The sequence below is a fragment of the Aspergillus campestris genome, assembly GCF_002847485.1.
Source record: "Aspergillus campestris IBT 28561 chromosome Unknown P168scaffold_11, whole genome shotgun sequence".
NCBI lineage: Eukaryota > Fungi > Ascomycota > Eurotiomycetes > Eurotiales > Aspergillaceae > Aspergillus > Aspergillus campestris.
Genome location: NW_020194346.1, coordinates 750,351 through 762,893, shown reverse-complemented (window position 1 = coordinate 762,893; position 12,543 = coordinate 750,351). Strand labels below are relative to the sequence as shown.

Here is a 12,543-nt window from a genome sequence, read left to right as displayed (position 1 = left end):
AGCGAGTAAGATGATGGGCAAGTGGATATTGAGCTTCAGGTTTTGTATGTATAGAAGGGTTAACACATGCAAGTGAAAGTCAGTGGTATATCATTTTTCCCTAAATAAAGATAAGGATTTTTCTGCTGCTAGGCCCCTAGGGCCCTGTTCTGAAACAAGACATGTACCAGCACAAGACATAAGCTAATAAGAGCACTAACGTTCACTATCATATATTCACTGGTGAATTACTAGAAGTGACGGGAGTCCAGAGAGAAAGGAAGATATATACTGAGTATAAAAGCTAGCCTATCATCCCTGATCAAATATAGGGCATATTGTGGATATTTAGCTTGATTAGCTTATCTGTATTGAGACTGAAAGCTCATACTCTTTCTATGATCCCACTATTTTTCATATTTTTGTAAGTAATATAACAATTGCGCCTGGATTTTTCATTCATCTGCTTTTCTCCTCACCACAGGGGCTTATCTTAGTACTATTGCTGACCTCACTGGTCTGTCTGGTATTCTAGGCCCAGTCTTTAAAAAAGTTGAAACACAAACAAGTATGATACTCTGGACCTACTAAAAATGGGATGGTTGTGGTGAGCCCCATGCTTGCGGGGAAGCTTGGAGAGTTCGACATACTACGAGAACCATGATGCTACCAAGAGGCTATTTGAGAGTTCCCTATACATTTTCAACTCATGAACGCGCTGCGTGTCCCTGGCTAGGGATTTTCGTTCACTACAGCATACAATGAGCATGGAGTACTCTTCAGCATGTCTCAATTTGAGCGCTATGTTTGCCCTAAGTTCCCTCACTCCTGAGGATTTTGGGCAGGTAAATTTCACTTCTATTAGATGTGGACGTGCATGTGGACGTGCATGTGGACGTGTCTATACCACGATGACGCGTCGTGTCAGTAAACTGCTCTTTATCCATAAACACAAAATTCAGTCTGTTTACTTGGCTCGCACCTCGGTTCTACCCTCTATTCCTCTCCTACCCACTCCACGACCTCAAGAGAAACTTAACTGCATGCATTACGATGGCCCCCGTCTCCAATAGAGCTTCTCATTTCGAAACAGTCTTACATCCAGAGTCATCCAAAGAATGGAGATCCATCCTCCAAGGAATCAAGCTGCTGTACACCCGCCGTCAATACAAACAATGTGCCACTCACTGCTTCGAGATCCTCAACAACACAAACCAGCTGGTAGGAATCCTCTCTCCCAACTCGAACAAAACACTCACAGCACATCCGACAGGCCCACCCAGTCTACAAAACCTACCTCCACTTCTACAGCGCCATTTCCCACGAAGAAATGGGCCGCTGCGCCCACATATACTCCAGCAACAAGATTTCGCTCCTCCGCTCCGCGTTGGACTCGTTCGTTGCCTGCACCTCTGCATTGCCAGCCCCAATTCCCACTCCCACTCCCACTCTAGACTACGACAGCAGCTGGTGCAGCTTGGAGTCTTCGTTCACGGATCCATCTTTCTTATCAGAGTCGTCGGATAGCGCTTCCCCTGTGGGCAGTCTCATCAGTAGCATTACGGATATCATTGACGGGTCTATTGACTGTCCGGCGGATGATCCGTTCTTGTCTGACACTGATACGTGGGGCTCACTGGGCGTTGAGACGCCTTCTAAGCTGCCGCGATATGTCCTCACGCCTTCTCCGCTGAATGTTCACAAGTCGGTGGAACATTGGGATTCGTCCCCACCCTGTCCTTCCTCCACTAATTCGGGGTCAAAAGTCCCACGCAAAGCTCTGACGCAAGTGAAAGTCCCAGCAAAGGCCCAGATACCACCTCCTCTTCCGCTGAAGATTCGTCCTTCAATGGCTGACAGTGACTGCTATGCTAAGTCACAGAGGCAGCGTAGCTCGTTGCAGATGATGCATGAGCTTGCCCTCCCAGACAAACGCAATGCATATGCCCCAGCTTCGTCAACTTCCTCTACTTCCTCTATCCACAAATACAACGACATCATTGAATTCCTACGCGCTCAGATAGCAACTAGCATCTCTGACATACACAAAGTAATCGACGAGACCACCGAGGCCCAGAAAGCCCGTAGAGCTTCCAAGACAATCCGACGTTCAGCGTCCTTCTGGAGCTTCAGTCCAGTCGAAGAGACCACGCAGAGCAATATGGTGTCGAATGACGCCGGAGGAACGCTTTGGAGAGAAACGAAAGAGCAGCGTATTGCGCGATTGCGTGCGGACGGTTGGAGATCGGTGGGATTGAGGTCGACCTCGAGGGGATGGAAGGGCACTGAGTATTACAAGGCGTTTTGTGCGTCTGTTCTGGATGAGGTTTGCCTTGATACGTGATGTGTGGTTACTGGCTTTTTATTGAGTATTTGGCGCGCTTTGTTCTGGGTGTCGGGTGTAGGGTTTGGCTTGGTCTGAGATGGCTATGTATGAGTATATACAATCTCGTTCATTGATATCACTACTTTTATTGTTGCTGTATTTTACATTCTGATACTAAATAATTGGCCAGCCATGAGTATAGCTACTGTCAGTAGTACATCGAATGATACTCTCACCTGATAGCAATGGCAGACCTCTGGTTACTGGCCTCAGGCTCTTCAGCGAGCAATTGCCTCACCGCTCGCTGTTGCACTTCTTTGCCTAGCAGATGCGCAGCTATCTCGATGCCGCGGTATCTGTCTCCTTCGTCGCCGTACAATCTAATAGACGCCTTGCGGTGGTCTCGGATCTCGGACCTTGTCCTCGATACCTGCGGTTCGGAGGCTGATTGTGATCATGTCTAGTCCCACGTCGCACTGCAGCTGCCTTCCCTGCGATCCCTCCGACTGCGAATGCACCGAAGCGAATCTGCCCCGGGGTGTTTGCAAGGCACCGAGAAAGCGACAGTCTGATGCAAGCGTCATCCATCGATACAGGACCGGATTCCATATTGTTCTCTTCAAAAATTGAGAGCATCCTCATCAATCTCGGTCTCAAGAAGTAGACCGATTTTCAGCCGGATATAGCCATCACTGCACGGAGCTCCGACGGGGTGAGACCTATACAATGACATGGCTGGTCGCAGTCCAAATCTCCGAGTGTTGAGAATCCTCTGCCATAAACATCCGACTCTGCAGATGATCGCGGTGGATTGTCCCACTGGGGCGAAGAAAGTCGTTCCCGACAAGGGCGAATGGGACTGGGCGAGGATGTCTCTAGTCAGAATTTGCTAGGAGACTGCCAGAATGATGATACTGATTGATCTTGTTAAAAGCGGGCTTTGTACAATAGTCAACGCAGTGGATTTGAGGTGGAGAAATGGTGTCCTCGGTCTATGACCAATTTTCACATGCTAGAATAAATATCTGCAGCATTCTTCACTATTGCATGAAAGGACTAGTTGTTGAAACGGGCGACTAGCTCGTCTATCTTGTATCATCTAGTGTTTTTAGGAAACCCACGGTGAATATCTGTCTTCTTTAGTTTAGTATAGTAAATATCCGTACGGAGTATATTGTTTTGTTTCCACCTGCACAAGGCACTATAAACAGCGTATGGTGGGTCAGGATGGATCATCCTCGCTTTCTCGAATTATTGAGAATTAATGAAACATGGTCATGATGCTGCCTCACAGGGTTCATTCAAGGCAGAGAGACAGATCACTCCGCTGATCACAAGAGAGCCTGGCTGCAGCCCGAATGCACAAGGCCGCAGGGCTGGACAGAAGGATAGGCTGGATCCGCCTGGTGTCTGGCCCGTAATATGGGTGGTCGGATCCACCTAACTTACCACTACGAGTGTCCAGGCTCCCCTCGTGGCTGTGCTGTGCCCGCTGTGCCCGCTGTGCCCACTGTAAGAAACCAGTATTGCAGGGCCAGACTTTCTCACTATCTGGAACTCCGGTCGCGTCCCCTCTCAAACCTCCCCTCGTTCTATCCATCGTGAACATCAAAGGTTGGTATAATCCCAAGTTTTTGATCTTCTGCAGACACACCCTGCATTGCATTCATTCCTTGCATTGTTTGACATCTACCTGGATCCATCAATCCTGAACACGATCATTACCCGATCAGGTAGGCCAACCACCACTAAATAAACTTAACATTGTTTACGCCCCTTATCAGTCACCCGCAAATACGACAGGCTTCAGCTTTCCACCACTCTCTCTCTCTCTCTCTCTCTTCTCTCCTCTGCCCCTCCTGGTGTTGTCGGATTTTCTACTGACATCCCATCCACCTGTCTTGTCCCTCTAGATCTCAACAATCCTATCCTCCTCCTCTCCTCCCCTACTCCCTCTCCGTCCATTCTCGAATTTCTTCTTCTTGCCCCGCCATCCTCCCCTCCCCTCACGTGCGGGGTCTACCATCAGCTTCGAGCCCGCCGGCCTGAGCCCACCGCACACTGTTAAGTGTTAGCTAGAATTTCCATCCAGGCCCTACGCTCCGGCGCTACTCCATCACCATGAGTTGTGAGTCCTCCTTGGCTTTTTCTACACCGCGCGTCGCTTTTGTCAATTGCATTTGCATTTCCCTATCATACGATGTGGTTTGATCTCCGTGAAGATCCGTCTACTCGTTGATGTCCCCTGTCTCTTCCCTCTTTTTCCGCCCCCCTCCCTTCTTGCTTTTTCGTGGGCGGTGCTGCCTGGTGGCTTCAGCCGCACCGCACACCAACTCAGATGTCTGTCTTGGCTCTACTTATAGCTCTTTGGGGCAATGGCGTAAGCCTCTGGGGATCTCTCATTTCCGTTTGGTTATATGGTTTGGACTTTTTTCCATGACAACACTACCCTCCGCCTGCTCCTCGTTCCTGTCTTCGCTCTCGATGCGCTATCGCTCGCGTTTGTGATAATTTTCCATGCAGTGTGGCTTGCTGTGTGTACTGGTACTGATCGACGGCGTCCGTGCTTTAGTCTCCAATATGTTCAACAAGCTGTCGGGTCAGCCTGAGAGTTACGAGAAGAAGTACGCTTCCGCTTCATTTCCCCCCCCCCCCCGGCGACTGTGGTCGGCTTCCCCCGATAATAACCGATGATCGTTTCCTACAGAGCGTTGTACAAGTTCGGGCGCACTCTGGGTGCTGGCACCTATGGGATTGTCCGCGAGGCCGATTGCGCGTCCGCCGGCAAGGTCGCCGTGAAGATCATTCTGAAGAAGAACGTCCGTGGGCACGAGCAGATGGTTTACGATGAATTGAAGATGCTGCAGTCGCTCAACCATACCCACATCGTCCATTTCGTGGACTGGTTCGAGTCCAAGGTGGGTCGCGCGAGATATGTCTACTTTTGCCAATACTCATATCGTGGCAGGACAAATTCTACATTGTCACCCAGCTGGCTACCGGAGGCGAGTTGTTCGACCGGATTTGCGAGTATGGCAAGTTCACGGAGAAGGATGCGTCGCAAACGATCCGTCAGGTTCTCGACGCGGTCAACTACCTGCACGAGCGGAATATTGTCCACCGAGGTCCGTCTCCGATCGTCTGACCTCCCCATGCTGAAACTGACATTCGGTTTCCACAGACTTGAAGCCCGAAAACCTGCTTTACTTGACCCCCGATCCCGACTCGCAACTGGTTCTGGCCGACTTTGGTATTGCCAAGACGCTGGAGAGCCCGAGTGAGGTCCTGACGAGCATGGCCGGTTCGTTCGGCTATGCCGCCCCGGAGGTGATGCTCAAACAGGGCCACGGCAAGGCGGTCGATATTTGGTCGCTGGGCGTCATTACCTACACGTTGCTCTGTGGGTACTCACCCTTCCGGTCGGAGAGTCTGACCGACTTGATCGAAGAGTGCCAATCCGGCCGGATCATCTTCCACGAGCGGTACTGGCGTGAGGTGTCCCAGGATGCCAAGGATTTCATCCTGTCCATGCTGCAGCTGGACCCGACCAAGCGGGTGACATCGGAGGTCGCCCTGAAGCACCCCTGGCTCATCGGAGAATCGGCCAGCGACCGCGATCTGCTGCCCGAGATTCGCGCTTACACTGCTCGCTCTCGCCTGAAGCGCGGCATCGAGATCATCAAGCTCGCCAACCGCATCGACGCGCTCAAGATGCAAGAAGACGAGGAAGACGACATCCCCAGCCCCGCGGATATGGCCCAGTCTGCGGAGGCGGCGGAGAAGTCCTCTGGCTCGTCTCCCTTCCCGGCATTCTCGCCCTCCAACGGCGGTTCTGCCCCCGCGGAAGCTGGATCGGGCACGACCAAGAAGCGCAGCCTGAGCAAGATCGCCCGCGGGCAGATCTTCCGCGAGGTTGTGCTCGCCAAGGTGCGTGAGGTGAAGGAGAATGAGGAGCGAGAAAAGATGGAGCGGGAGGTCCGTGAGAAGGGGGCCCACTGACTTGTCGACCGTGGCGGTTGATCTGTGTTCATTTACCGGTTTCCCCTCCCCTCATGTCCAATTCCCCGTGTCCAGCGTCAGCTGGTCTTTCTTGTGAATAGTATTGTCATGATTCCCCGTTCATATGTCCGCACACACTTTTCTCTTGTCTGCCATGATGGCTTGTTCTCGGAGTTGCCTTAACGATTGATCAATGCTTGGTTTTGGATCCATGTATTTTCTTGCTCTGTAGCCAATGTACGAGCTGTCTTATCTATTTAGCATGTGGGTTCCACGTAATGCCTAGAGAAACAATTTGCTAGCACCCTGCTGTAGATGGATGACCCGATCAGCTGGGCGATCACATGACCAATCGCCAACCGTGCCCTACCGAACCAATCAGACGACCGAACCGGAGTCGAGCAAACTCCGTTGGCACCTGAGGCAGCTGATCGGCCGTCTCCACCTTAATCCGTTTCGAGGCAGTCAGGCCGGCAGGTACTTGGCAGGTTGGTAGGGCTCCCAGGTTTGGGAAGTATCAGGCATATCCATAGACCTCACTCATTTTCCTCTTTCATCGTTCATACCCTACCCCTCAGGCATCTTCACAGGTACACACCACTACCTCATATATTTTCACTCTACCCACTCCCTCCGATCCGGACCGCTGGCCAGGTTCTGGACCTAGTTACCCGCGCCCGCCTTCATCTCTGCCCCGCGCCGGTGTCAGACGTCATACACCTATCTCCATTGCACACGACCCCCGAAAGAATTTGTCTGGCGCCAGGGAAGTTGAGACCTCACAACCAGGTCATTAGCAACTCGCTCCGAGAGCGTCCTGTACAGTCATGTTCGCTACTAAGCGGTTGGGCAAGGTAAGTCGAGTCTACCTCACTCACTATAACACCGCAATTGAGTTGGGATCTGTGGCTAACGGAATGTTGTCGATGTTAGGAGCTCCTTAAGGTATATACATATATTCTTATAACTCCCTGATATTTTTCCTCGCATTCTTATTCACCAGGCGCCACACGCGTCACTCATATCCATTCCCTCGAAGTCTGCCGTGGTATAGACGGTTCGTCGGTGGAATATCGAGAGCTAATGTTGCTTCGTTGGACAGATGAAAGAGCACCTTCCACCCGGGATTACAATCGCCAAGTCGGAAAATTTAGAAGAGTGGCATATGGATCTTCAAGTGCTGGATGATAATCCGCTGTATCAGGACCAAACCTACAGACTCAAGTTCACCTTTGGGTCGAAATACCCGATAGGTATGTACTCTCTTTCCCACCCCGCCCTCATCTCCCCAACCATTCAAGACAAGACACATCTCATACACACCTCAATAAGTGACACCTTGTCTAACCCTCAAACCAATCATGATAGAACCCCCAGAAGTCCAATTCATCGAAAGCCCCAACACCCCCTCCACCCCCCGCCCGATCCCTATCCACCCCCACATCTACAGCAACGGAATCATCTGCCTCGACCTTCTCAGCTCCGCCGGCTGGTCCCCCGTGCAAACAGTCGAAAGCGTCTGCGTCAGCATCCAGAGCATGCTAACGGCCAATACGCGCAATGAGCGACCACCCGGTGATAGCGACTTCGTCTCGTATAACCGGCGGAGACCGCGCGATATCAACTTCTTCTATGATGACGATAATGTTTGATATATAGCGCTCTGGCAGATGTTGGTGGTGTCGTCATAGCTTGCTTGGAATGGGACAGACTCGTGGAAGATGGAGGGAGTTGAGAGAGAGCACCGTCCCAGGGTGTGGTTATACGCCGGTTTTCTTTCGGGGGACAGACAGGGGGTATCCTCGATAGAAAGGAGGAAGGAGAGCATGGTCTCGTTCTTTTGGTTCGCTTGTTGGTACCTACCCCTCCCCACTCTTCAATCAATGCATTGGTATAGGCGCAAGTCCTTTCCGGGAGTTCTCATGGCTGGGTTGATGGTGGACTTCCTATTTATCATTATCATCATCATTATCACCATTGTTATTATCCTTGTTTTTAAACCCTCTTCCGTTGTGACTTATCATCTACATACCTACCTAGAATATCATGCACATGGTTACTGAGTATTGATCTACCTTGGTCGCTTTTCTTATGGAGTAGGATGACTTCATGGAGATAACTATATATAGAGATAGCGTTATAGAGAAGACTGTATAGAGATAGCTTGATGGTAAAGAGTATGAGCTGATTATATATACCACCCTGATGTATACTTTCCCAATACATGGTAACACTGTAGTATACAGAAACTTCGGTCCCTACAAACGTTACCACTACTATCCTTTTATTCCAGCATTATATAAGATAAACCCAAGAAACAAGGCAATAACCAAAAGAATTTTCCCTACTAAGACATGATATTGATTTGTAGTCGCGGAATCTCATCAGTGTCACTATACACAGGGGTCGGGTCGGGTCGATCACAACAAGAGAGGTAAAAAAGGAGATGTAGCGTAGTAGAAGTAGTAGTGTAGTGAAGTGTAGTAGCAGTGAATAGGTCAATGACGACAGATGAAAAACACACGCAACAAAGGGGAGGAAAAAGAAAAAAGTAAACAGGTAAATAGTCAAAGAAAAGGTTCAACATGAACAACGCCATTAGAAGGAATTGATTGATTGGTACAGTTGGTTAGCCACACACTTGTCCTGGTTCACCCACACTCACTAGGGCCAATTGAGAAATGAATCTTTTTTTGGCCCCGGATTGTCTTTTAGGTTTCTTTTCTATGGTTGCTTTTTCGTAATCCTTTTATATGTTTGTTGCGTTGACGAATTGGCTGTGTGGAGTTCAGGTTACAGGGTGTGGTTATTGCTGGTTGATGGTCATGGCGTTACGGCTCTACCGGTCGACTTCACCGAACACAAGATCCATCGTACCTGAGGTTATTCAATTAGTGTGGGTTCAGTAGACATGGAAAAGGATATTGTCTCACCAATAATAGCAACAGCATCTGCCAAAAGATGGCCACGCGAGACCTGATCGAATCCACCCAAGTGGGCGAAACCAGGGGCACGGATCTTGCAGCGGTAGGGTCTCTCGGTGCCGTCACTGACCAGGAAGACAGCCATCTCACCCTTGGGGGCTTCAATGGCGGAGTAGGTCTCTCCAGGGGGCACGGAGTAACCCTTGGTGAACAGAAGGAAGTGGTGGATCAGAGCCTCCATGTTCTCCTTCATGGCAGCGCGGGGCGGCGGGGAGATCTTGTAGTCCTCCACGCGGACAGGGCCAGCCGGCATGTCGTTCAGGCACTGGTGGATGATGCGGAGCGACTGACGGAACTCCTCCATACGGCAGAGGTACCGGTCGTAGCAGTCACCGTTGACACCGACGGGGACGTCGAAGTCGACCTTGTCGTAGGCATCGTAGGGCTGGGACTTACGGATATCCCACGGGACACCAGAGCCACGCAGCATGACACCGGTGAAACTCATGTTCAGGGCGTCCTCGGCGTTGACGACACCAACACCCTGGGTTCTGGCCTTCCAGATCCGGTTATCCGTGAGCAGCTCTTCGGTCTCGTCGATGCGGTCACCGAATTGCGTGGCCCACTGGTAGATGTCGTCCAAGAGACCGATAGGGATATCCTGGGACACACCACCGGGGCGGACGTAGGCGGAATGGAGACGGGCACCGGACACACGCTCGTAGAACTCCTACATAAACACCCTCGGTTAATTATCTTGCCATCGACCAAAGGTTGGAATGTAAAATTGCACGCACCATAAGCTTCTCACGCTCCTCGAAACCCCACAGGAACGGAGTCAGAGCACCAACATCCATCGCGTGGGACAGGACGGACATCAGGTGGTTCAGGATACGTGTGATCTCACCGAACAGCGTCCGGATGTACTTGGCACGCTCCGGGATCTCGACGTTCAGCAACTTCTCAACGGCCAGCGCAAAGCACTGCTCGTTCGTCATCATGGAAACGTAATCCAATCGGTCGAAGTAAGGCAGGGCCTGCATGTAGGTCTTGTATTCGATCAACTTCTCGGTACCACGGTGAAGCAGACCGACGTGGGGGTCCGCGCGGACAATCTCCTCGCCATTGAGCTCCAGAATCAACCGAAGCACACCGTGAGCAGCCGGATGCTGGGGTCCGAAGTTGACCGTGTAGTGACGGATCTTCCGGTCGATCCCTTCGGCTTCGGACTCGAGGCCGGACGCCTCACCCGGCTCCTCCGAGACCCCCTTGTTGGCGAAATGTGTGAAGCTGGGATCCGTCGGGACCAGGCGGGTGGCCTGGTAGCTGGTGGGCTCGGCATGGTGACGAGGGAGGGAGGTCGCTATCGAACGGGATCTGGGAATAGCGGTGCTTCTGGTGACCGTGGAGGGGCGGAGACAGAGCCTTTTGGGCGCATTGCCCGCCAGGCGAGTAAAGGGAGCAGCCATCCGGGAGAGAGGAGAGTAGATTAAGCGGTAAAATGAAGGCTGACTGTCCTCGGGCCGGACGCAATTGAAGGGTAGACACGCGGGCGGAAATGGGGTTGATGCGGACTGACGCTTGGAGGTTGCGCTGAGATGCAATTTGGTCGGTCACGTGATGCGCGCCTATGGTCATCATGCCGCCTCTGGTTGGCCTTTTGGGCCGCTGGCTAAACCGCACCCAGACTAGCCTGTTCTGCTGCTGTTTCTGCCGGGACGCAGCTGCTCCCTCACCCAGTCCGCCGCCCTAGTCGGTGCAGAATAAATGGGCCCCCCGGGGTGCCTGAGGCACGACAGAAATATACTGCCGCTTTTCCCTCCAGAACTTTTTTTACATTTTTCTCCAGTATCGCCAATCCCCTCACCGTCCCCTCCACATATCAGGTCAACACCATGGCGCCGTTGGTTCCTTCGCAGGCGGAGCTCGATCGCAGACGGGTATGATTTTTTTCTGTCTTTCTCTTCCTTGTCCTATTACAGCTATTAACCAGATTCCAGATCGTCGACATCAACCCTGAAACGGTCTCCAATATCCCCTCTACAGACTTCCCAGGTCACTGGCCCGGTGAGTCGCACGAGTGGTCCTTGGACAAGTTCAGAGAAGTATGTTTCCCTTTCTTCTGTTGTATTCCCATTTCTTGGCTCTAACAGATATCCATTGACAGGGCTTCAACGTCGATTTCCACAACAATGAGCAGTTCGAATCCTCTTTTTCCCTCGTCGGACTCGACGCTTCGATCGCCAATGCCTTCCGTCGCATTTTGATGGCTGAAGTCCCGTCCGTCGCCATTGAATATGTTTTCGTTCACAACAACACCTCCGTGATTCAAGATGAGGTCCTCGCCTCGCGACTGGGTCTGATTCCCTTCAAGGGTTCCGTTGAAGGCATCAACTGGATGCGCTGGTTCAAGAAGCCCACCGACGATGATCCCGAGAGCGGCAGCACGCCCAGTGATTACAACACTATTGTGTTGCGCCTGGATATCGAGTGCACCAAGAACCCCAACGCTGCGCCCAACGAGGATGATCCCCGCAAACTGTACAAGAACGCCCACATCTACGCCAAAGACATCACGTTCCACCCCGTCGGTCGTCAGGAGCAGTTCTTCATCGGCGAGGACGCCATCCAACCGGTCAACCCCGATATCCTCGTCGCCAAACTGCGCCCCGGTCAGAAAATCGATATGGAATTGCACTGCGTCAAGGGCATTGGCGCCGACCACGCTAAATTCTCGCCCGTCGCGACCGCCACCTACCGTCTGATGCCTGATATCCAAATCCTGCGCCCGATCATCGGCGACGACGCCAAGAAATTCGCCAAGTGCTTCCCCCACGGCGTCATCGGCCTCGAGCCTGTAACCCGGCAGGAGGCAGCGAAGAAGGGCAGCGGATACGAAGGCCACGAAGGCGAGACGAAGGCTGTTGTCCGCGACCCGTTCAACGACACCGTCAGCAGAGAGTGTCTCCGGCACGAGGAGTTCCAGGGCAAGGTGAAGCTCGGCCGCGTTCGTGACCACTTCATCTTCAACGTCGAGAGCACCGGCCAGTTCGACAGCGACACCTTGTTCCTGGAGAGCGTGAAGGTCCTGAAGCTCAAGTGCGCCCGGTGGAAGCGCGGTCTGATGGACCTGACCCGGTGAACTTTTGTTTTTCGCACGAACTGCTCCGAAGCTACTTAATGCATTTGCTGGCGTTGGATTGCGTTGCCTTGCTTTCTTAATGTTGTACATTTACGAAAAAGTTGGTTAGAACCTACACTGCCAGAGTTTAATCCACGGCAGATCTATATGTTATAGAAAAAAAAGCAGACATG

General features: G+C 51.9%; 5 protein-coding genes across 5 annotated transcripts; 4 read left to right on the top strand and 1 right to left on the bottom strand.

Moving 5' to 3' along the window:
- Positions 1-1,032: 1,032 nt before the first annotated feature.
- Positions 1,033-2,323, top strand: P168DRAFT_241480 (uncharacterized protein; the record flags this gene model as incomplete). The annotated part of the gene is made up of 3 exons (XM_024833761.1): positions 1,033-1,200; positions 1,253-1,715; positions 1,770-2,323. 3 exons carry the CDS (start codon positions 1,033-1,035, stop codon positions 2,321-2,323), a joined length of 1,185 nt encoding a protein of 394 aa, XP_024690172.1.
- A 1,647-nt stretch (positions 2,324-3,970) lies between these two features.
- On the top strand, positions 3,971-6,562 carry P168DRAFT_292676 (serine/threonine-protein kinase). Its single transcript, XM_024837639.1, has 5 exons — positions 3,971-4,433; positions 4,878-4,929; positions 5,013-5,223; positions 5,274-5,430; positions 5,487-6,562. The coding sequence occupies exons 1-5, from the start codon at positions 4,427-4,429 to the stop codon at positions 6,302-6,304; spliced, it is 1,245 nt and encodes a 414-aa protein (XP_024690171.1). The 5' UTR covers positions 3,971-4,426; the 3' UTR covers positions 6,305-6,562.
- A 243-nt stretch (positions 6,563-6,805) lies between these two features.
- On the top strand, positions 6,806-8,356 carry P168DRAFT_274052 (ubiquitin-conjugating enzyme E2). Its single transcript, XM_024835397.1, has 4 exons — positions 6,806-7,158; positions 7,238-7,249; positions 7,407-7,557; positions 7,673-8,356. Exons 1-4 carry the CDS (start codon positions 7,132-7,134, stop codon positions 7,954-7,956), a joined length of 474 nt encoding a protein of 157 aa, XP_024690170.1. The 5' UTR covers positions 6,806-7,131; the 3' UTR covers positions 7,957-8,356.
- A 787-nt stretch (positions 8,357-9,143) lies between these two features.
- P168DRAFT_299161 (NADH-quinone oxidoreductase subunit D) lies at positions 9,144-10,697 on the bottom strand (the record flags this gene model as incomplete). The annotated part of the gene is made up of 3 exons (XM_024838315.1): positions 9,144-9,181; positions 9,238-9,958; positions 10,026-10,697. 3 exons carry the CDS (start codon positions 10,695-10,697, stop codon positions 9,144-9,146), a joined length of 1,431 nt encoding a protein of 476 aa, XP_024690169.1.
- Positions 10,698-11,084: 387 nt separating this feature from the next.
- Positions 11,085-12,540, top strand: P168DRAFT_312699 (DNA-directed RNA polymerase core subunit RPC40). Its single transcript, XM_024839595.1, has 3 exons — positions 11,085-11,168; positions 11,229-11,333; positions 11,396-12,540. Exons 1-3 carry the CDS (start codon positions 11,124-11,126, stop codon positions 12,368-12,370), a joined length of 1,125 nt encoding a protein of 374 aa, XP_024690168.1. The 5' UTR covers positions 11,085-11,123; the 3' UTR covers positions 12,371-12,540.
- The last annotated feature ends 3 nt before the right edge of the window (positions 12,541-12,543 follow it).

What these genes read in the sequence shown, in the direction of transcription:
- P168DRAFT_292676 (XM_024837639.1), top strand. An exon ending in TGGACTGGTTCGAGTCCAAG is followed by an intron (nt 5,224 to 5,273) that starts GTGGGTCGCGCG and finishes ATATCGTGGCAG; the next exon opens with GACAAATTCTACATTGTCAC. An exon ending in GCGGAATATTGTCCACCGAG is followed by an intron (nt 5,431 to 5,486) that starts GTCCGTCTCCGA and finishes CGGTTTCCACAG; the next exon opens with ACTTGAAGCCCGAAAACCTG.
- P168DRAFT_312699 (XM_024839595.1), top strand. Translation starts at nt 11,124, where the DNA reads ATGGCGCCGTTGGTTCCTTCGCAGGCGGAGCTCGATCGCAGACGG. An exon ending in CGGAGCTCGATCGCAGACGG is followed by an intron (nt 11,169 to 11,228) that starts GTATGATTTTTT and finishes ACCAGATTCCAG; the next exon opens with ATCGTCGACATCAACCCTGA. An exon ending in CCTTGGACAAGTTCAGAGAA is followed by an intron (nt 11,334 to 11,395) that starts GTATGTTTCCCT and finishes ATCCATTGACAG; the next exon opens with GGCTTCAACGTCGATTTCCA.
- P168DRAFT_274052 (XM_024835397.1), top strand. Translation starts at nt 7,132, where the DNA reads ATGTTCGCTACTAAGCGGTTGGGCAAG. An exon ending in TGGGTCGAAATACCCGATAG is followed by an intron (nt 7,558 to 7,672) that starts GTATGTACTCTC and finishes CAATCATGATAG; the next exon opens with AACCCCCAGAAGTCCAATTC.